Here is a 21,182-nt window from a genome sequence, read left to right as displayed (position 1 = left end):
AGCATCCTGCTCTAGTGGAAGGTGTCCCTGCCCATGGCAGGGGGCTGGAACTGCATGAGCTCTAAGGTCCCTTCAACCCAAACCATATGGTTCTGGTTCTGTAACACTGGGGGCACTCAGCTACAGGGCACCACTTGACAGCAGGGAAGCCACCTGCAGCCAGAGACACCCCGAGAAGGGAGCTGAGACTGTTCCAAGCACACACGTTGTGTGAGGCAACACTTCTCAGCACACCCCATTCACAGCAGGCCTGACACCTGAGGAAAGGGCTCGCCGTTAGGCCAAGGGTACCCCATAGCCTTTATACTGTAAAAGGGGGCTCTCGTGGGGGCTCACCCCATCCAGATGGCCAGCACAGCCATCCCCATCCCACCGTGTCACAGGCTGAGGTTTAACAAGGAAAAGGGTCTCTTCTCCTAAGTAACAAGCGATGGGACAACGGGGAACGGCCTCAAGCTGCGCCAGGGGAGGTTTAGACTGGGTATTAGGAACAATTTCTTCACTGAGAGGGTGCTCAGGCATTGGCACAGGCAGGACAGCGGTGGAAGCGCTCACAAACGCGTCGATGAAGCTCTCAGTGACAAGGTTTAGCTGTGGCAGCGCGGAGGGAACGGCCGGACTCGATCGCAAAGATCATTCCCAACCCCGGCAACGCCGTTAACGCCACCATTTCGCCTTCGAGCTCGTTTGACCCACCGCCGCCACCGTATCCGCGTGCGAGGGGCGGGTGCACACGGCGGAGGTTCTTCCTCCTCCCTCCTCCTCCTCCTCCTCCTCCTCCTCCCTCCGCTGCCTCCGGTAGCGCCGCCGCCGCCATGGAGGGGGGGGTGCAGCTGCGCGCGGGTGAGCGGCGGCGCGGCGGGTGACGTCACCGCGCGGCGGGTTACGTCACCGCGCGGCTCCTGGGGGCGACCGTTGGCCTAAGGGAAGGACCAAGGGGAAGGGTGGGAGCGGCCCGGCGGCGGTGGCGGGGCTCCCCCTTTAGGCGCCCGGCAGCGGGCTCAGCTCTGCCTTCCCGCAGGTGCCTCCAAAGGCGACATCCGGCAGAAGGTGTGGGACTACCTGGAGGCCAGCGGCCTGGCCGATTTCCCGCGGCCGGTGCACCGCCGCATCCCTAACTTCAAGGTACGGCGGCCCGCCTGTGGCGGGTCTGGGCCGCTCCGTTCTGCTTTCTCCCTCCAAAGCTCCGGGCCCCGCCGAGCTCTGGAAGCTCCCCCCTGCGTGAGCAGGTAGCTGTGAACTACGTGTTCTTGCGGGGTGTGCCGTTGGTCTGTGGCTGTGGTGGCAGAGCTCCGAAAAACAGCGTGCAAACTCACTTAACAGCGAGTAAAGAAATACAGGGGTCTGTACGTGACAATACATGGCAGGTGGTGTGCTGTGTTTAATCAGTGGGTACAAAAACGCCTTGTAAACACAATAAATATATTTATGGATGGGGGAACCGAGGCATTCTGAACTGATTTCACTCCCCAGGGCCTTCAGTGGGTGCGTTGGGATGGAAAGCTGAAGTCCCCCACCTTGTAGAGCTTAGCCTGGGAACACTATGCTGCTAAAATGTGAATGGTGTTCAAGGTATTACTGGCAAAGTGTTGCTGGACAGTGGTGGGAGAATCCTTCCTCTGGCTTCATTGTGTCCCCAGTTTGATGGCTGGGAGGGGGAGATTTGGAAGGAGAGAAAGAAGAAGACTTTAAAAAAGTATTCATTTACTCAGGCCACTGCTTCACTGTCTGCCTGTTTTAAATCAGGCTTAGAGTGTGCAGCTACCTATCTGCCATGTATTGAAGAAACGATGACCAAATCAGCATTTTGGGGGTGGATGTTGGGTGTTTTAGGAGAACGTGATGACATGGGCTCTGCTTTTGCCCAAGGGACTGGCAGAAGCATTCTGCCTTAGTTTGGCATTAAGGTCAGGTAGGTGCTGAAGCAGTTGGAGAAAGTCTGAGGCTTTATCACACCCTAAAGCAAGGGCATGTCAGCTTAAGTTGCAAGAGGAATGTGTGCTCCGTTAAGCTTCAGCACCTTACTCAGCTAAGAAATGAGTCTTCTGAGTTCTGTAACTGAAAGAAGGCAGGTTTAGATTAGATATAAGGAAGAAGTTCTTCCCTGTGATGGTGGTGAGGCCCTGGCACAGGGTGCCCAGAGAAGCTGTGGCTGCCCCATCCCTGGCAGTGTTCAAGGCCAGGTTGGACAGGGCTTGGAGCAGTCTGGTCTAGTGGAAGGTGAATATAGTGTCTGTAAAACACAGGCAGCCTTGTCCAGAAAATCGTCATCTGAAAGAATTTTGGTGTGTGTTTAAAGGAATCTGTTTGCATTCATTGATTAAAAAAGTCTCCAGCTGTCAGTTAGGCATGAGTATAGGTGGAATTGGGCAAAGTGACTCACTTGGATCCTGTCTTTCTGAGGTCTGCAAGATACTAGCCAAGTGCTCAGCGTCTGTTGGTATGTGACAGTTTCTCATAGAAAACATCACAAAATTAACAGTATGTCCCTCATAGTTAAAAATCTGGAGAAATCCATTTCTCTGTAGGATGAAAGAGTGTAAAATGCTCATCTCTGCTGTTAACTCCTTGGTGATGTGCTGATATCTTATGAAAATAGGGTGCCTCGCATGCTGCAACAAGGCTTCTGGGTTTACAGGAGTTCAAAGCTGCCAGGACTGTAAAAATAAATCCTGATGCTCCCCAGAAGAACGCTCGCTTTCTAACACTAGAAGTAAGTGAATATGTTCTCTCTCGATTCCTCTCTTCACGCAGGGGTCTCACCAGGCTTGCTGCTCTATTAGAGAGCTGGATATATTCATCAGAGCACGTGAGATTAAAGTAGATCCTGACAAACCTCTCGAAGGTGTTCGGCTAGCTGCACTGCAGGTAACAGCACTGTTGCACCCCTGAGGAGAGTGGGACTGCTGTGCTTGGTGACATCTCATGGCCAAGCACTGCAATTTCTCGGGTGGGAGTTTTACTAGTCCTTAGCCTCATGAAGGTGTTCATGGAAGGATGTTTTTGCCTTTTTTTTGGCAAATGGCAAAGCTGCAGGTAGAGTTTGGGGAAATTAGTATCTTTCTGCAGAGCAATAGCAGTTTCCCTGTCATTGTAAGCATGACGGTTTACATGTTTGCATCCATCTTATTCCCCGAAACATGTAAGGTAGCCTTACCTCAAATTGTGTTATGTTTATCACAACATGAGTGTGTGACAGACTTACCTCAGACCTGTGTGTGTTCACCAGCTTATACGTGTAATTCATGTGTGTCACGCTCTTTACATCAACCGTCATGTCTTGGCATCTGTTTCTCAAATAAAACCTTGCCTGGGATTTTGCCATACTTGAGGGCATTCATCTACAAGCACTACACCATCAGCGGTGCTAACTAATCGATGGCAAATGAGATAAACAACATGGAGACCTAAAGGACAATAAAAATATTTCTTTAGTGTAAAATGAGCCCAGTTCCTTTTAATGTGAGAACTTTTGTTACACAGGCAAGGAAGACTTTGTTGGTTCCCATGCCACGTCTGAGAAGTGGACTGTTCAATAAGATTGTTCCACCTCTAGGTGCAACTAAGGAGATCCTGCGAATATGTGCTACATCTCAAGTAAGAATGAAGAATGGGGGAGGTCTGAATTAAGTGGTGGAGGAGCATTGTGTCATGATAGTCCAACTAAAAGTTGGAAAACCAGGTGCTATGTGACATATTGTTCTGCTAGAGTGTTATTCCTGGTTTTTAGGTACATACCCACCATTAATAATCTTTTTGTTGGTAGTTAAATCATGAGGAAATTGAGTATTTTCATTATATTTTATTAAAAGAATGGTATTGATATTTTCTGAGTGCTTTTTGGAACATTGAGCAACTTTAATAGGTGAGTTCTTTAGGTTTATAATAAATAGCTCTCCCGTATTCTGCAGTTTTCAGTTAGTGAACCCTATGAGGAATATTTCAGTGTTTGCTTTTTTTTTTGCATAATCTGGTCAATAGAATATTAGGTGTTACTAAACAGGAAAGATCAATTCGTTTAGAATCCTAAGTTTAAGGAAACTTTTATTCTGCCGTTTGCATCAACCCAGGTACAAAAATGCGTTACCGGTTTTCTTTTGAATTGTAGTATGTTGCTGCCCTCTTGTGTTCAAGTATCGTGCTGTACAGCTAAAGCTATTCGGCAGAGAAACCCGTGTGGTATTTTTTGCACTTTTATTTTATATGAAAATGTAAATTCTGCAGAATGACTAGAAAAGCTACGTGGGTTTATTTTGTTCTTTATCTCCTGCTAAAGGCAATAGAGTTCTACAGTAATCCTGTTTATAACCGAGGGTTGTAAATGAATGGCAATTAGTGGTGACTTTCTTTGTTGGAAGTTCCACTAAAGTCGTTAACTAATTAAGCTTCTCGGTATTGAAGAGCACTTTTGAAAGAGACCATTCTCTTGACCTGCTTCGAGCCTTGTATCTGACCTGTGATCTTACCACCATGTGTCTGTTTTTCCCCCCAACCAAAAGTACTAACAAATAAATGCTATTAGCAGTTTGTATTTACAAAGCACTGTGGAAACAATTCTTACCACACTCCTGCAAAGTGGATAATGAGTATTGTTACTGATGGTCACAAATTACTGATATTTGGGGGAGGGCGGGGTGTTCTCTACAGAGAAAATTTGGCTTTTTTACTGTGAGGATTAATTTAGCACAAAGTCGCATTGGTTCGAGGAGGATTTACATTACACTGTACACATATATTAAGAGTGAATGGATCAGAAGATACCTTTTTAAAAGTTCTAAACCTCTGATCGTGGAAATCCCAAGTAAAAGCCAGATTTTAATTTCTGCAGCTCTCAACAGAATTTCGTTAGGACGTATTCTTTAGAAAGGAGCCTGAAGAGGGGTGGGAGCAGGGAGAGAGGGGGAGGAAAAAAGAAAGGCAGGAATGTAGGTTTTTTTCTTTCTGCTTCTCTTCTGTGTTTTTCTGTTCATTAGCATCTCTGGTAAAAAGTTTGGGTAAAGATGGCTTAGCTTGGCAGTGGCACATCCCAGATGATGATCACGCAGCAAAGTGTTGAAGAATGTATTCTCAGGGAACACGTAGGCAGATATGGAAGGTGCTTTTAAAGATGCAGGTATAGGGAAACTGGCAGTACAGCAGCTGCAGTGTGGAGTGTAATCCAGCTTGGGTACCTGGTTGTGACTTCTGGCGAACAGCTTAACATCTTTATGCTGTAGCTGCCTGTGCGTAAACTAACTTTGTGATTTGTATGTGAGAATTAATGAATGTGTAGTGCTCTGTTATTCCTCATGGGCATGAATATTAGGACTTTGAGCTGGTAGTAGTAATAGGGTAGGAAATGTCATTTGCCCTAATTTTTAGAAATTAATGTCCAGTAAAGGCTTTCAAAATACAAGACTTCGATCCTAAATAACCTTGCTTTAAAAAGTGCCCACCTCCCTCAGGCCTTCTTGAAGTGTGCCAAAATTCTTGTCACTGTGGTAGGGAATCTATTCTAGGATTCCCTAGAGGATAACTTTCCAGACAGATGCAGCTTGGCTATACATGGAAGAAACACTTTGAAATGTGGGGAGTTACTTGGATTTATCAAAATACTCTGGATTTCTGCCTCACTGGTTGAAAGACTGCACTCTGCAAACCTAATATTATGTTATTCTTGCAGGGTGTAAAAGAATACAGTGTGCCTGTAGGTCTTGAGGGGAAAGCACAAGTGGACTTGGTTGTTGTAGGATCAGTGGCTGTCTCTGAAAAAGGTAAGCTAAAGCCTTGTCAGGAGCTTTTCAGGAGGAGGGTCCTAAGTCACGATTCACAGTCTCAGTAGGCTGCACTACATGTTCCTTTTGGCAGACCCAAACATGTCTTTGGAACTGAATTACAGTCTTTGAGTTCTGTCTGTTCTGTGTGACAAGTCACTGATCCCAGTTCAACCAGGAAGAATTGATGCCTGCTTCACGATAGTGCTGGTACAGCTTGGTGGGCAGACAGCAATGTGGTTTAGAGTGTGAGTGACAGTGTATTGGCCTTCAGTAGAACTATTCAGCAGTCAATTTTTGTTTCATTTTATTTTTTTCTAAGAATCAGAAAGGGCTCCCTGTTCAGAGGATCTGCTCTGCTTGCAAGGGCGTGTGAAAGCACATGTGTTACTGCTGATTCAGTACCAATTTGGGGATCAGATTTTGCATTTTCCAGTATTTTGAAGACCTGCTGGTGGTGAATAATTTTCCACCGATTTATCCATTCTTTATCCATTGCCTAAAGCTAACATGGTTTTTGTATGTGAGCTGGGGTTCCTCTTTACCCATGTAAAGTTAACCTATGTTTGACGTGAGTAGAGGGTTCTAATTACAATGGGTAAACAGGATTCTGCATTAACTGAATTGGTCTAAATGCGGTTTATTCTGAATTGGAGGCTCCTGGGCTCCTTTAGGAGTTCATTGAAACTAATGTTTTCATTTCAGTGCTGATTACAAGGAAAGCTGCATTCTATGAGAGACACTGATGTGGTTTTTTTTTTCTTGAATTACAACTCTGTGCTTGGTTTATCTGTTGCAGGCTGCTTAGTTTAATTGCATGCTTTTGACAGCAGCCCACCTTTCCACTCTGCTGTTCCTGCACTTACTATCACTGTTTACTTTTGTGTATTTTAGGCTGGAGAATTGGAAAAGGGGAAGGTTATGCAGACATGGAGTATGCGATGATGGTGTCAATGGGTGCGGTGCAGGAGGATACACCTGTAGTTACTATTGTGCATGACTGTCAGGTAAGTTAAAATATCCCCTCTTTAGTGGTGATTCAGAACTATGTGAGAGTGAATGGTTTGTCTGGAGAAGAGACTTAGCATGGTGTTGGTGTGACATTTTTACTTTGTTTCCACCATCACTGGCAGATTTTCCTATGCTGCAAGACATCAGGGATGGTGTGCAATTTTAATTCGTTTTACCTGCTTAACAGATTTCTTCTTCCATGTAGGTGGTCGACATAGCAGAAGAACTTCTTGGTGATCATGATTTAACTGTGGATTATATACTCACTCCAACAAGAACTATCAAAACCAATTGCAAACGACCAAAGCCTCAGGGAATAATATGGCATAAGGCAAGTTACTTCTGCTAATGGTGGCGTAGTGGTATCAACATTCTGTTGATCACTCCCTCATTTTTACATATAAATGCATTTCTTGTGTTAGAAATACTTGGAAAAGGAGTAAATGTGTTAGATGGTTAAATGAAACAAAACAGCAGCATCTGTGTTCAGTGATTTTTAAGTGGTAATTGTGAGGAGGAGAAATACATTACTGAAGCCCAGGTTGCTGTTCCAGAAGGACTATGGGTTGAGAGTAAGTGGAAACATTGTGAATTTTTAAGGCTGACTTTGTTTCTTGTAGTTGTTTGTAGTATAATAGTCAGTGTAAGCTGAGGGGCTTCTTCACCTTATGTTTTACTCAGTGCTCGTTTAGGTTGGCTCTATTCATTTTCTGGAGCCTGTACCTATGAGAACTTCATTGCTTTAGGCTGCGTAGGAGTAGTAGAGTATGTGGTGCTCTGGTTGTGAAAGGAAAGGACCTTGGTGGCTGGTACACTGCTGTTTACGTAGCAGATTAACTTTCAAACAATAGATTAAGTTTGTGGCTGGAGTTTGTTTTCAGGTGGATGACTATATCTATAGAGTTTATACTACTTTAAGTCATTATTTATTGATAACTATTTTTTATGGGTTTGGACTTTCCCTCCACCCATGCTTCAGATTGTCAGAAACTTTTCATAGCTTCACAAATGGTTTCAGAAGAGCATTTAGTGAACTGTTTTACTGGAAGTTCATGCTGGGAAAATTCTTTCTTTGTCATTAGATTTTCATTCCTAAAATCAACCAGTTAGGGATCAGACGCAATCCTGCGTGACTGAGTAACAGTAGGAACACCGAAATGAGGAACAGTGTACCAATGTCTTGCAGAAACCACTGAGGAATTATTAGTGAATACTTCTAGGGAAATGAAGAGTTATTTGTTAAGCATGTGCCAAACAGCAAAAAGACTTAATTTGTTAAGGTAATGTATCTACAACAAACAATTCTAGCCAGTACTATTTTTGTTCCTATAGTGGGAGAGTGTTTTACCCTGCTTGTGGTTGAGGATTTGAGGTTATAAATAAATAAATAAAAGGTCTGTCTGTACCAGTGCATTTTTTCCATTGAATTATTTTTGAATACTAATTTTTTTAGGATATTATTGAATGTAATTGTTCTGAAGGCCTGCCCCTTGTGCTCCATCCATCTTGCCAACATACTTTTGATCACAGGCTGACTGCCTTAGTGTCAGACTTCAGTCTCAGTAAGTGGCCTTGCTAACACTTTTTTTTTTTTTTTCCTTTCTTTCTGTTCTGTCTCATTCCCTTTAGCAGTGACATTTTTTAAAGGTCTGGGGAACCTTGCAGGGGCTGTTGAATTCCTGTGAAACTTTAGCTGCTCATGAAAGGTCAGTCAGACGCAAGTGATGTATTAAATTTGATGTTACCTTTGCGTTTCTTGGCTTTTCAGAGAAAAAGAAATATAATAATATACGTCTCATAAACTAATGAAATGTCTGCCACAGCTCCTTATCCTTCTTTGTAAGGCTTGAGAAGAGATGTTTTATAGAGTCATAGCTAAAGCTTGTGCCACACTGACTTCAGCCAGTTTGCATGAGATGGTGAAACTTTTTCTCTAGTAATCTCCATGTTAGTGATGTTGTCTGAAACAGAGCTCTCACTGAATATCCTACAGCTTTCACTGGTAAGGGAGCACGTTACACTATGGACCCTTTGTTTGAGTATTTACATGTTGATTTAACACATCAAGCAGCTTTTGGCTGTTCTTCAGAGCGTATGTTGATTAGCTAATAATATTGGAGAATACTAGCCTCAGCAGGAATAATCTTTGCGTTTCTGTAGTTTTGGGACAAGATCAAAGTGTTGTGTCTATATGAAGAAGGTGGCAAATAGCATTATTCTCTCTCAGAGATCTGAACAACTTGTGTATTTGTGTATGGTTTGTTTGTGCTTGTGGTGGTAACTCCTATGTTCAACTCTTCACAGAGGGTCTTGGAGGTGGGAGGTCTAGTTAATCGACCGGGTGTTAAAAATGCAGGATTTGGTACAGACTATTTAAGTGTTTGTCCTTTGACGTTTCCTGGTTGCTTTTGCATCCTTTTCTCATCCTTGTCTCTACATCTTTTTCTCCTTCAAATCCTGGCTTTACTGGTGCATTCCTGTGCCTCAGATCAAAACTAAATGAACCAAGAGGTAGTCGGTAAATAAATAACCCACTTCTAACTGTGGTGTTTTGTCAATAGAAGGTAGCTAAACTTTATTGTTAAGATTTGTGATGCCTAAAATACATTGCAAAAAAGTTATTCAGGAACATGGCTGGATCAAGCCAAGACAATGATTTAGGAGCTTAAATTAAAGGTGTTTGCAAACATGGGATTACAGCTAAATACTGCTGAAGGATGTGCTTTGCTGAAGCTGTTAGGATAAATAGCCATTAATGCTCACACCGCTTTCAGCTGGAAAGAGGTAAGAAAGTACTTATGCAGCTAACAAAATGCATGTCTCCAGGCTAGATTTCTGTGCTCAAAGAGGTACTGTATTTTCCTGGAATGGTTTTGTTTGTTATGTGCTATGTAGGAAAGGAGTAAAGTGTCAGATATGGGAAGGGGTAAATAGGTTTTCTTCTGTGCGTAAGTGATTTGCTTCTTGGGGTAATTGGCATCACTTGCTCTCAGTTGCCTTCTTTCAGTTCTTCTCAGTGCAGAATTTCCAACTGAGCTGTTTCTTGCTGTACGTTTTTACAGACAGGAGGATGAGAATGACTTGGTGTGATTTTTGTAACAGAAATGCATTTGTAAGGAAATACGGGAGCTACAATATTATTAATACCAAAGAAGCATTGTCAGTATCAGTGCTAGGCACTCTGGAAACACTTCTAAATACAGAGGTAGTACTGCAGTGTGTGTATGGGGAAGCTTTCTCCATCTCAGTTCAGGGTTTTGAGAAATCAGTATGTGCTTTTGGAGGACAGCAAGAGCTGCTAAGAGCTGAACACTCTGGAAAACTGTATTTGGATGCCAGTGGAGAGTTATTTGGCTTCATCTATCTTGCAGATCTAACCCATTGTTTCTGGGAACTCTGAACTCATGAGGCAACTTACTTCTCATTTAGTATTTTGTATGGGTAGCTATGATCTTTATCTATGACACTGTATATTATATTGTCACAATTGCAGAGTTATTTGTGCTGTGCTTATTTTAAATTGAAACTATACAGACCAATTAAAATATTTGGGGTCATGAAGAGGGAAATGAGAGTAGTTGGTAGAAAAAACAGTATATTCTAGCAAGCATTTCCTTCTGTTTTTTCAATCATTCTTCTGCTGAGAATTTTATGGAAGTAGGAAAATTATTTTTTTTCCCAAAATAAAATGAACTGGGGGGAATCCCTGCATCTGAAGTTGAAAGAATTTAGTGTGCAGTGACAGAGATGGAAACTATCTGACAACAAATAGCTTTTGATTCGGGTCTGTGATAGAATATTTGGTAAGTAAAATAATGTTGTTTTAAAGCTCAAATTCACACTCAAAACTCAAGCTGACAGAACCTTTAGCAGGGACATAGCGTTGTCATCAGAAGAAAATTGTGGTTAGTTTAGCCAAGGCTTTGCTTTGTGGAGGGATAGCATGAGCAGGGCATGCTTCCATGCATGGTTAAACATCTCAACACCTTTGCAAGTCTGACCCTTGCTACAGAGTCCACAGATTCAGTTTTTTGCTGATGGATTCCAAGTGTGGGTTGCATAAGTTTCTCCTGAGGGACACTAGCAGACTTCATGGGCTGCCAGCTCCCAGAAATATGCCCTGGGATTGCGTGCACATATTTGGACATTTTGTGCAAATGAATGATAAAATGTTAAACTGTGCTGGCCCATCCCAGCTGTCTTGGCTTTCTCTGTGCTTTAAAACCCTGTGAGCTCAGTGTTCATTTAAACAAGCAACTGATTAAAGAGACAACACGAGAAGCAGACTCTGTCCTGAAAGCCGTTACGAACGGTCTTGGGTCAGAGACCCCTCTGGGTGGGCAGAGATGAATTTTTCAGGCATCTTTTGCCTACCAGCTAAATACCTGGAGGGGCTGGTGCATCTGCTAAACATTGATTGTTGTGTTCACAGGCTTCCTCAAAGGATGCAGCACCATCGTCTCTCTCCATTTTGAGCTACATGTTCCTACATCAGTTGATGTGTGCAGATGAGTAGCTGTGCGAAGCAGAATTAAATAGCAGACCTAGAATGCTCTCCAGTCTCTAGCTGCCCTTCCCTCATGTGCCATATATTAGAACTGCACCACTTCTGCTGCCAGGGAAATCAAAGTGGTATTTGGCTTGGCCTGTGCTATATCAGGGGTCAGCATTGCTCATTCTGTCAGAGGACAAATACATCTTTCATTTTGCCCAGCAAAATATTGAAAGTGGCCACATTCACTGTTCTGGAATAACAGAGGCTGAAGAGAGCCTTGATGTTCTAGCAGAGCAGTTGCAGAAGTCCATCTGCCACTACGTTGTTTTGGGACCAAACCAGGTGTCATAAGAGTGGATGCTCGGGGTTAAGTGTTGGGAGATTTGTGTTGGCACTCAGTACCCAAGACTGTTTTCTTCAGGTTTCTGTCAGAAAGGGGCCACGTTTCCCTTCTCAGCTCCTTTCCCATAGCCCACTCCTTGTGTGTCAGAAGAATTCATCTACCCTGCTGTCCTCTTTCCCCAAGGCTCTCCCAAGCCATGGCAGAGAGTAGGCAGGATTGTTAAATGATGAATTGCTTTTGGTGAAGTTATTTTTAACCTGAATCACATCAGTTACTGAGTTTATAGTGCAGACCCACAAACACTTCTGTTGGCCAACCCCAGAGGGCTGAAGTATGGAACTGGCCTGGGAATTGGTGGTCAAGGAGTAATAAGAAACTTCTTCAGCTGGCTTCACTGCCAAAGCCAATCATTTAGCTAAATCCCAACACTCAGTACAAAGTTTACAAACATCAATAAATGGTTTGGCCTTGACTTTTTAGGGATGAGGGGAACAGGGGAAGAAACTTCTACCACTGGGTTTGCCCAGATCTGCATAACGGGGTCAAGCAGACCCGGGATAGAACCCAAGTCTGGCTTAGCCTAAAGCAGTAGGTCAGGCTAGGAAGGAGTGACCAGACAGCACAGAACCAAGAAATGTGCAGCTTGTTTGAAGGAGAGGGGGAATATCTTTGGCCTGTTTCCACGTGGAAATAAATCATTGCAATCCTCCACAACTCAAAAGACAAAAGAAACTTTTTGCATGATCATAATTAGCAACACATTGTACTACCACAGAGCTCTTTTGTTTGCTATTTTGCAACAGAGCAGAGGAAGCTTTTTTCTTCTCCTCTGCCACCCACTGCCCCCTTTGCCCTTTTGGCTCTCACCCCCTGCACCCCAAAAAAGGTAGTGAATTGGTTTGTTGATTTGAAACTCTGGAATCCCAAAGTGAGTTTCTGTTGTTCCTTCAATAAAAAAGTGGGGGAAAATAGGGAAGTATTTAGGAGGTTTGGCCCAGCTGAAAGATTCTGTAGGACCTCAAGGAAACAAACCCTTAAGGTAAATCCTCTGTCTTTCTTTTGTGGCAGAAGGATGTCAGTTGCCAGTGTCAGAACTTGTCTGATGTAGGTGGTTTTACAGTTTTTTACAGTTTTCTATTATAAAACAAATCCAAGTGCCAAATCATCTGCCTTTGTTGGTTTGGTACTGTAAAGGCAACTTTTTGTTATATCTGCATGGGACTGAATTTAAGGTATTGATAGGTTCACTTCCTGGTGGTGTTTGATCAGAGCTTCAGCTTTTATAGAAAACAACAGTTCATAGTCCTCATGAAGACGTTTCTGCTGTTGTAACTACATCTTCCCAAGTTTGCAGGGAGCCTGAAACAGTAGCTCCAAGAGCTCCAGTCAGATGCCAAAAATTACTGGTCGTTCTAGTGAGAGGAGAGGCCATGTTGAAGCCTGGCCAGGCAAAATCTTTTAGAGAGTATGCTAGCCCTGGCTTATCTGAATCCTTTCCTTGGTTTGTCCTTAAAAGAGTGGGGGTTCCAGGGATCATACTCTCAGTGCCTTTTTCTTTGGTTCCCTTCATCTACAAAGTGGTGAGGGTTTGCCATTGGTAGCATTGATCTTTCTAACTGAACACCCAGTCCATGCCTTGGGAACCAACTTTAATTTCAGGGTGAAGGGAACTGTACATACACCTGTTAAGAGGTTGAGGTTGTGCCTTGGACCCAGGAGTAATTAGCTGCATGAGAATAGAAAAATGTTTTTCCTGTTTGGTTTAATTAGCATTACACATAGAAATTTGACAGAGGACAACAAATATTCCCAATTTTTGGCCAGTAAAAACAAAGTAAGATGGTTTCAACCACTGACGTTGTATTGCCCAAGGAAGGGGAGTTTGCTATCAAACACAGCAGTCTGAATTCTTGGCTGAGAAAATCAAATCAGTCCAAAAATCCATAGAGCAATAACTCTTCAAAATCTGAAAATGGCATGTACCTTTCAGAGTACAGGAGCTCCTGGAGCCCCAAAGGAAGTCCTTGCTTCTCTATCCTGGCTACCAGATCAGGCCAGATTTGTTCAGAAGTTGTTCTCAGCTGTAAAGCTTGCATGTTTAAGCGGCATGATCCCAAACACCTTGACTCTGGGTCTGCAGTGCGGCAGAGTGGAGGTGGCCTCTTTCATCCTGGATAGTCCTATTGGGCTATTTTGTTTTATATTAACAGGTTGGACAGACTTTATGTAAATTATAATTTTATTTGGTTTCAGCCTGAAATAAAACTTGCTGATTTGCTCCTCAGAAGAGGAGCCCTGGGAATATATAACAGACTTTTGTTGACTGGCTTTCCTGTTACCTTAACCTACTGTTGCCCCCACCCTGTCTTTGATTTTACTCCAGTCACTTCAGAGCTGGGCTACTCTCCCTGGAGACCTGTGAATTTTAGACTTGATGTGGTGCTGTGTCCTGGGTTCAGCAGTAGCAGTCATGTTTCTCCTTCTTGGTAGCTGGTGCAGTGCAGTATTTTGACTTTCGGCCTGGGAACAGAGCTGATAACACTGATGTTTTGGTTTGGCCAAGGACTTTGTGAGCCTCATGCTCTGCCAGGGAGGAGGGGAAGCCAGGAGGAAGCAGAGACGGGACACCTGACCCAAGCTAGCCAAAGAGGTATCCCATACCACAGCACGTCATGCCCAGGATGTAATGGGGAGTTAGCCGGAAGGGCTGAGAGACTGCGTGGTTGGAGGAGGTATCGGTCAGAGCTTGGTCGGGCTGGGGGGGGCGAGTTATCGGTCGGCTGGTGGTGAGCTGATGTATTCTCTTCCCTTGTTATTTCCTTATCATTGTTATTATTGGTGGTAGCACCAGTGATTTGTGTTATACCTTAGTTACTAAACTGTTCTTATCTCAACCTATGGGAGTTGCATTCTTTTTGATTCTCCTCTCGGTCCTTCTGGGAGTAGGGAGAGGGAAAGAAGGGGGCAGTGAGTGAACGAGTTACCGGACTGGGTTTAAACCATGACATGCTGCCAGACAATCAAACTCACTTTGACTGTAATTGTAGAACCAAGAATTGAGGGGCTCGGAGATATGAGGGAGATCTGAGCTGGGAGATCTGCAAGCGTATTCTAGCCAGGATATGCTTGTGCTAGTCCAGTGCAGCCTTCTGCGAAGTATAGAGGCTCATAAGCTTGGGTGCAGTACCCTGCTAGAGTGGCTTGCTCAGTGTGTGGGCTACTCAGGTGTCACTTCCCTGGGTTCTGTTTTGTTCCCTAAAATTAAGAATTGGATCTTGTGTTGATGGATGTTCTGCTTCTCCAGCAGCCAAGTACAAATTATTCCTCTTTCCAACTGCAGTTTGCAAGCCAAGAGCTAGACCACATTAGCCAGGGAGCCACTGTGTTTCCTGCCAGTCAGTGAATGCAGCCTGGGGCATTTCATGCCTGAGATGGATAGGGTTCAGCTGTTGAGAGGAAGAGCCCTTCCAGAAAAGCTGCTTGTGAACTGGGAGTGGATGGAAGTTGGTAGAAGATTCACAGTTTTGAAGAATGTCTGGGTCCGGGTGCTCTTCCGTTCTGTTCCGTGACCCAACCCAGCAGACTGTTGTGAGATCTGATGAGTAGCTGCGGGTGGTGCGTGAAGTTGGATGACAAAAGGGAGAGGGAGGCTGTGATCTGTTGATGTGCTGCAACCAGAGAACGTGCCTCCAGCTGGTCCCACATTCAGAGGAGCCCCGCTACAAGGCACGCTCCCCAGCTGCAAACTTCACACCATCGTCCCTCCCTATTGTGTGACCCAGCCTACGGGATATCCTGTTTTGGGGGAAAAGAGCACAAGGAGATATGTAGGATGAAAGTGCCTGATGGTTTCATGAATTACGGGCATGTAAGATTCTGCCAGAGCAGGAGCGCAGGCCCTCAGTCAAAGCAAATATTAAGGGATAACAATGAGAATGCAAATCTGAAAGCACTCTGATAAATAAATGTCAAAATCTAGTAGTTCTGAGTTTGGTTTTGATTTTCCTGCTGGATCTACATTGTGCTGCTTGCTTAAAGAGTAACTAATGTTTATTTTTGTCCTGCAGTGTGTATTTAGGGAGGAACTTCAGAATCAGGCCAGCAATTTGTAACATTTTGAATACTCTGGCACTCTGAATGGTGGCAGTATAATAAGGTTCCTCTTTTTATGGTGCAAATGGGTGCTAATGGTTGTTGTCTCTTTCTGGAAGGTGAGAAATCTCATAATTGTATCTGTCTTCCTCCTTTTTAGGTCACCTCTGAGATGCTGGGAAAAATCCCCATCCTGAGGAGTCTTCACTACAAGGAGAAGCTGGCTGGCAAGGATGTGACCCTCCAAGATGCACATTCAGACTTTGCAAATACCAAAAAAACAGCAGCATTAAATCAGAGGGCAACGGCTGAAAATATAAGACCGCAGGCTGCTATGGGCTCAGCTGAAATAGGAAAACACTGTGTTGAAGGTGATTCTTTAAGTCCCAGATTAGACGGATCTGGCAGGATTACTACCGTGTACCTGGGGAACATACCTCCCAGTGTAAGAGTGAGCGAGCTGAAATGTGCTTTGAGGGAATTCCATGTAACTCCTTTACGACTGAATTGGCAAGGAGCACAGCACAGGGCTTTTCTCGATTACAAGGATAAACCAACCGCAGAGAGTGCTGTATCCTCTTTGAAAGGCTTGAGCCTCGGGGGTTATCCTTTGCGAGTTGAGCTGGCCAAAAATCAGAGAAGCAAAGGGCAAGTAGAAATCAATAGTCAGAAATGAATATGAATAGAGGGGGAAAAAAATAGGCGTTTTCATTGTTTTGTGAGAAGCGAGTCTAAGTTTTCAAGAATATTAGTATTTCCTCTGCTTTCTGCAGGCTAAACAACAAAGTGGAGACAGCTTTTCAAACAAATGAGGCATGCATCTCACAGCTGCCTCATTTCTGCAGTTGTATATGTAAAGTGTATTTGTCAAGACAGATGACAGAAGTGCCATTTCTCTGAACAATTATCCACAAAGTACCTGCACTCTGTGAATTTGTTTTTGGGTTTTTTTTGGGGGGTGTGGGAGTTGGTTTGCTGTTTGGTTAGTACGTTTTTGAGGCCTGGATCAAAAAACTGCCCCTTGGTAGCTGTGTGCGGCCATGTATAGTGAGGTGGTTATGTTCTGTCAGCTAAAGGTTGTACCTGCAAACGCGTACTTGTGAGCTTGAAAGCCAGCTGCAGAAAATCTGTCATAAGGCTTACAATTCTTTTGCTTACAAATAGCTTTTGTCTGTTGGAAGTTTTCAGTGTATTTTTAATAAAAATGGCTGGGGGGAGAGAATGCCCTTTTTCATGCTCTTGAAGAATGTCGTGGAAACACTGGCTCAGACACTGAGTTCCCACAATAGCTGTTACCACCAGGTGGAAGATTCTCAGCTTGCTTTGTTAATTCAGCCCTTTGTAAATCTTGTATTTCGATTTTCAGTCTGGCAGGGGAAAGCGAAGACCAGTTTTCTCCTCTGTTTTCCCCCAGAACATTTCAGGTACCTTTTTTATGGATGCAGATAATACAATATGGTGTGATTATATTGGCTCTGAAATGACATAAATATTAATCATTGTAGTGGAAATGAAAAGCAGACAGACCATGGTCAAAACCTGTGGCTGAGTAGTTTGATACAGAGTTGTTTGAAAAGTTGCTGGAGACGGTAGAAAATCCTGTTCTGCTGTGCCTGTGTCACAACCAGCCTGGTCTTCCTGCACCCACAACATCAGACAGCAGCACTGGCAACTTCTCTTTGTGAAAGGGCTATCCAGTACTAGCTTGAACAGTAAGATTTGCATGCATGTGAACAGTCACTTATGGTGTAAAGGAGAATGATGATTTATTTGGTATGGCCTTTATTACTACTTTTTTTCCCCTTTGGTTTCCTATTCCTGAAAAACAAGTTGAATTTTGGCCGAACCATCCTTTCTAAACAGAAGCACTTTTGCCATTGACTCTGGGCACATAGTCAAAGTAAGCATCTAAAGGGGATATTTTTTTAAGTATGAGCTGGAAACTTTTTTTTAGCCAGAGGGTACTGTTAAGTGTATTTTGAGCGTGTTATTATGCCTCAAGGGTCAGACATTTCATACAGTATTAAATAAAAAGTTCTCATCATTATTATGTATTCTCTACACAGGGGCTCAAGGGAAGTGTTGCTTCAACTTTTTTTAAATAAAAGAAAGGTTTCTGAAAATAAATAGTGCCATGCTCTAAAATGGTCTCTTTTTCTTTAGCTCAAAATTATTTTCAGTATCACTTAAGTGTGAATTAAAACCTAAGTGCTGCAGAGTCCTCTGCTTTTTGTTTCAGTAGTTGTGCATTTCAAGGGTAAGAGTCAGAGGTTATGTTAATACTTATACATACTCATTGTAACATGAGCTTAGAAAGCAGAGGAAAGAAAGGAAAAAAATAATTATGTGTCACTGCCTTCCCCTTCCAAATGATGGCAAATTAAATAACATGATCATTTGATGTTCTTTTTGACTCTTGCAATCCTGCTTGATTGGGTGAAGACACACAGGTGACCTTCACAGTTAAGAAGTGCGTATTCTGCCAAAGAAAACTTCTAGTATCGCATACTTCCCCTGTTGCATTATAGATGGAACCAGCCTTTTCTGGTCAAATTTGTGGGAGTTTTATTCTCTACCTTATTTCATTTCTTAACAGTTGAAGTTTTAGTACAGATATATTTACATGATACGTAAATGCGTGATGTTGACTTGCTCTGCTCTCAAGGCTGTGCATAGTCAGGGGCCAGTTTTGTTCGGACAGGCATGTCTAGATAGTTTTCTGTTTGGAGCTGTGGTTCTGTGTGTAACCCACAGGGTGAGCTGCGTGAGGTCTGTATGCATTTGGGCAGATCTCCGCAGTGTTCCTCCAGCCTATCATGTATTGTAGGTTTCTATCATGTATTGTAGGTCCATTTTCACATATGCAGGGCCATGTAGGGCCATTACTATTAGCTTCCCAACAGGCAAGGTCCAAACCACTGCTGAGAAGATACTAACTAGACAGAGGTATGAGACTGTAGTTAGGCTCAGAGAAGATTCATTACTATAAGCTTAAGCTAATGTACCATTCATTAGCATTTTGAATGGAATAATAATGATGCTATGATAGTTGGATTTCCACCTCCTGGAGGCTGGAGTGAGAGCAGCCCTGTGGAGAAGGACTTGGGGGTGTTGGGTGATGAGAAACTGAACATGAGCCACTTCAGTGTGCGCTCACAGCCCAGAAAGCCAACTGTATCCTGGGCTGCATCAAAAGGAGCGTGACTGGCAGGTTGAAGGAGGTGATCCTGCCCCTCAGCTCTGCTCTCGTGAGACCCCACTTGGAGCACTGTGTGCAGTTCTGGTGTCCTTAAAATAAGAAGGACGTGGAACTGTTGGAACAAGTCCAGAGGAGACCACGAGGATGATCAGGGGACTGGAGCACCTCCTGTGTGAAGACAGGCTGAGAAAGTTGGGGCTGTTCAGCCTGGAGAAGAGAAGCTGCATTGAGACCTCAAAGTGGCTTCCAGTATCTGACGGCAGCCTGCAAGGATGCCAGGGAGGGACTCTTCATTAGGGACTGTAGCAATAGGACAAGAGGTGGTGGCTTTAAACTCAAACAGGGGAAGTTCAGGTTAGATACAAGGAAAAAGTTCTTCCCTGTGAGGGTGGTGAGGCGCTGGCACAGGGTGCCCAAAGAAGTGGTAAATGCCACATCCCTGGTAGTGTTCAAGGCCAGGTTGTACAGAGCTCTGGGCTACATGGTCTAGTGTGAGATGTCCCTTCCCATGGCAGGGGGGTTGGAACTGAATGATCTCAAGATTCCTTCCAACCCAAACCATTCTGTGATTGTATGATTCTATGACTTAAGAGTCTTGGTTGATGAGAAGCTCAACAAGACCTAGCAGTGTGTGCTTGCAGCCCAGAACCCCCACATGTGCTGGGCTGCATCTTCAGAGCAAGAGCAGCAGGTCAAGGGAGAGGATTCTCCACCTCTGCTGCACTTTGGAGAGACCCCCTTGCAGTCCTGTGTCCAGCTCTGGGGCAACAGCACAAGAGGTACATGGAGCTGTTGGAGTGAGTCAGAGGAGGCCACCAAGATCCTCCAAGAGCTGGAGCAGCTCTGTTCTGGAGACAGGGTGAGAGAGCTGGTCTGGTTCAACAGGAGTTTGTGCCTGGGCACACTGAAGTCAACACGATTTCTGTCTTGGACAGTGAGGGAAGCGGTGACAGGGGTGGAGCCCTTACTGCTGCTTGGGGAGCTGCTCATCTTTAGCTAAAGGACATTTCAATGAAAGACACTAAATTGCTCTTTAATTAAACAATGCAAGACTGCCCAAGGCGTGCTCCTGCATGGACTCCTGGTGTCTTCAGTTGTTTGATGTGGATTTCTTCTTATGGGCTGACCAAGTTTCTACTTGAGGAAACAGCAGATTTTGAAGAAAAAAGTGAATGGAGCAGTCTGTCTCTCTTAGATCTATTGTTTCAGGCTCTCTGCATGCTCAGGAAGACATCAGTTATACATGAGTCATTTCTGTCTTTAAATCCACAAAACTCCGAAGTGCAATACATTTGGGTGAATCCTTGGACACTGACCTCATAATGGACCTTGGGGAACTGAGGCCAGCTTATGTTTTAGTTTGTCCCAGACCAAGATATTTTACTGACAATCAGAACATGAAGTCTGAAGAATTTACAGGCAGAATTAACAAGTTTTATTGATGAGAAACTTTACTCAAGTAGTAGTTCTTCATTTAGTACCTGTTGTAGCTGTGGCCCTGCTGCTAGCACGTAGGTTGACCTTGGTTATGTCTACATGGACAGTTTGTGCCTCATTGAGGAGGATACCAACCCTTATGTTGTCTCTTCTTTGTTGTGACTTAAGGATTCCTGGGATTAGGAAGGAGTGAGATACTCTTCTATCTTAAGACTCATGCTGAAAACATCTACAGTGACAAAAAAGTGCCTGGATGCTGCTGAGAAGTCTGAAGCACTGGTGAAAGCTGGGGAGTCTGCTTTTAATAGGGGAACAAAATGATCCCGAACACAGGCTTGATTGCAGTTCACTTACAGCAGCAGAGGAGCTTGCACTTCACTGCTGTGTGATGAGAAGAAAAGTTCAGCAGTACAATGGGAAATACTTTACTGAGCCAACTTTGTTCAGAAGTAATTAAAAATGAGGCCTTTTTATTCTCTGTGCAGCCTGATGTCCTTGCCTGTCATGTGGTTCAGCACATTCTTTCCAGCTCCTTTCATGGCACAAACAAGTTGGGATGTTGTTATTGCACGCCCCTCTTTTTCAGGGTTCAGTGGGGAAAGATGCTGAACAGCTCCAGAGGCTGGTCAATGTGAGCAAACCCAGCTCCATGCTCCTGGCAGCAGTGTGGCATCCAGCAGCGACCACCCTAGGTGTTACATTGCAGACGTGAGCTTCCCAGGGCCATTCCATCCTTCTTCCTCCCCTCGCTTGTGGGAGAGATGCAGGGGGAAAACAATATCAGATGAACGGAGCCTCTGCCCGATCCTCCTGCCATTAGGCAGGAGAACACGGTCACTTCGGAGCGGATTT

The 21,182-nt window shown here is 44.0% G+C and overlaps 1 protein-coding gene across 2 annotated transcripts; it reads left to right on the top strand.

Annotated features, from left to right (window-relative positions):
• The first annotated feature begins 772 nt into the window (after positions 1 to 772).
• MTHFSD (methenyltetrahydrofolate synthetase domain containing) lies at positions 773 to 17,093 on the top strand. Of its 2 annotated transcripts, XM_061477327.1 has the most exons (9): positions 773 to 843; positions 1,022 to 1,125; positions 2,755 to 2,868; positions 3,484 to 3,597; positions 5,663 to 5,753; positions 6,648 to 6,760; positions 6,970 to 7,095; positions 15,855 to 16,065; positions 16,468 to 17,093. In XM_061477327.1, exons 1-9 carry the CDS (start codon positions 816 to 818, stop codon positions 16,470 to 16,472), a joined length of 906 nt encoding a protein of 301 aa, XP_061333311.1. In that variant the 5' UTR covers positions 773 to 815; the 3' UTR covers positions 16,473 to 17,093. The 2 variants fall into 2 exon arrangements, with proteins under 2 accessions (XP_061333311.1, XP_061333310.1); XM_061477326.1 differs by having other exon boundaries at positions 15,855 to 17,093.
• Positions 17,094 to 21,182: the final 4,089 nt, after the last annotated feature.

Source organism: Pezoporus flaviventris, unplaced genomic scaffold, assembly GCF_033815535.1.
Source record: "Pezoporus flaviventris isolate CSIRO_AGI_PZ_B2104156 unplaced genomic scaffold, CSIRO_AGI_Pfla_v1 ptg000105l, whole genome shotgun sequence".
Classification (NCBI taxonomy): Eukaryota; Metazoa; Chordata; class Aves; order Psittaciformes; family Psittacidae; genus Pezoporus; species Pezoporus flaviventris.
This window is presented reverse-complemented; position numbering and strand designations above follow the sequence as displayed.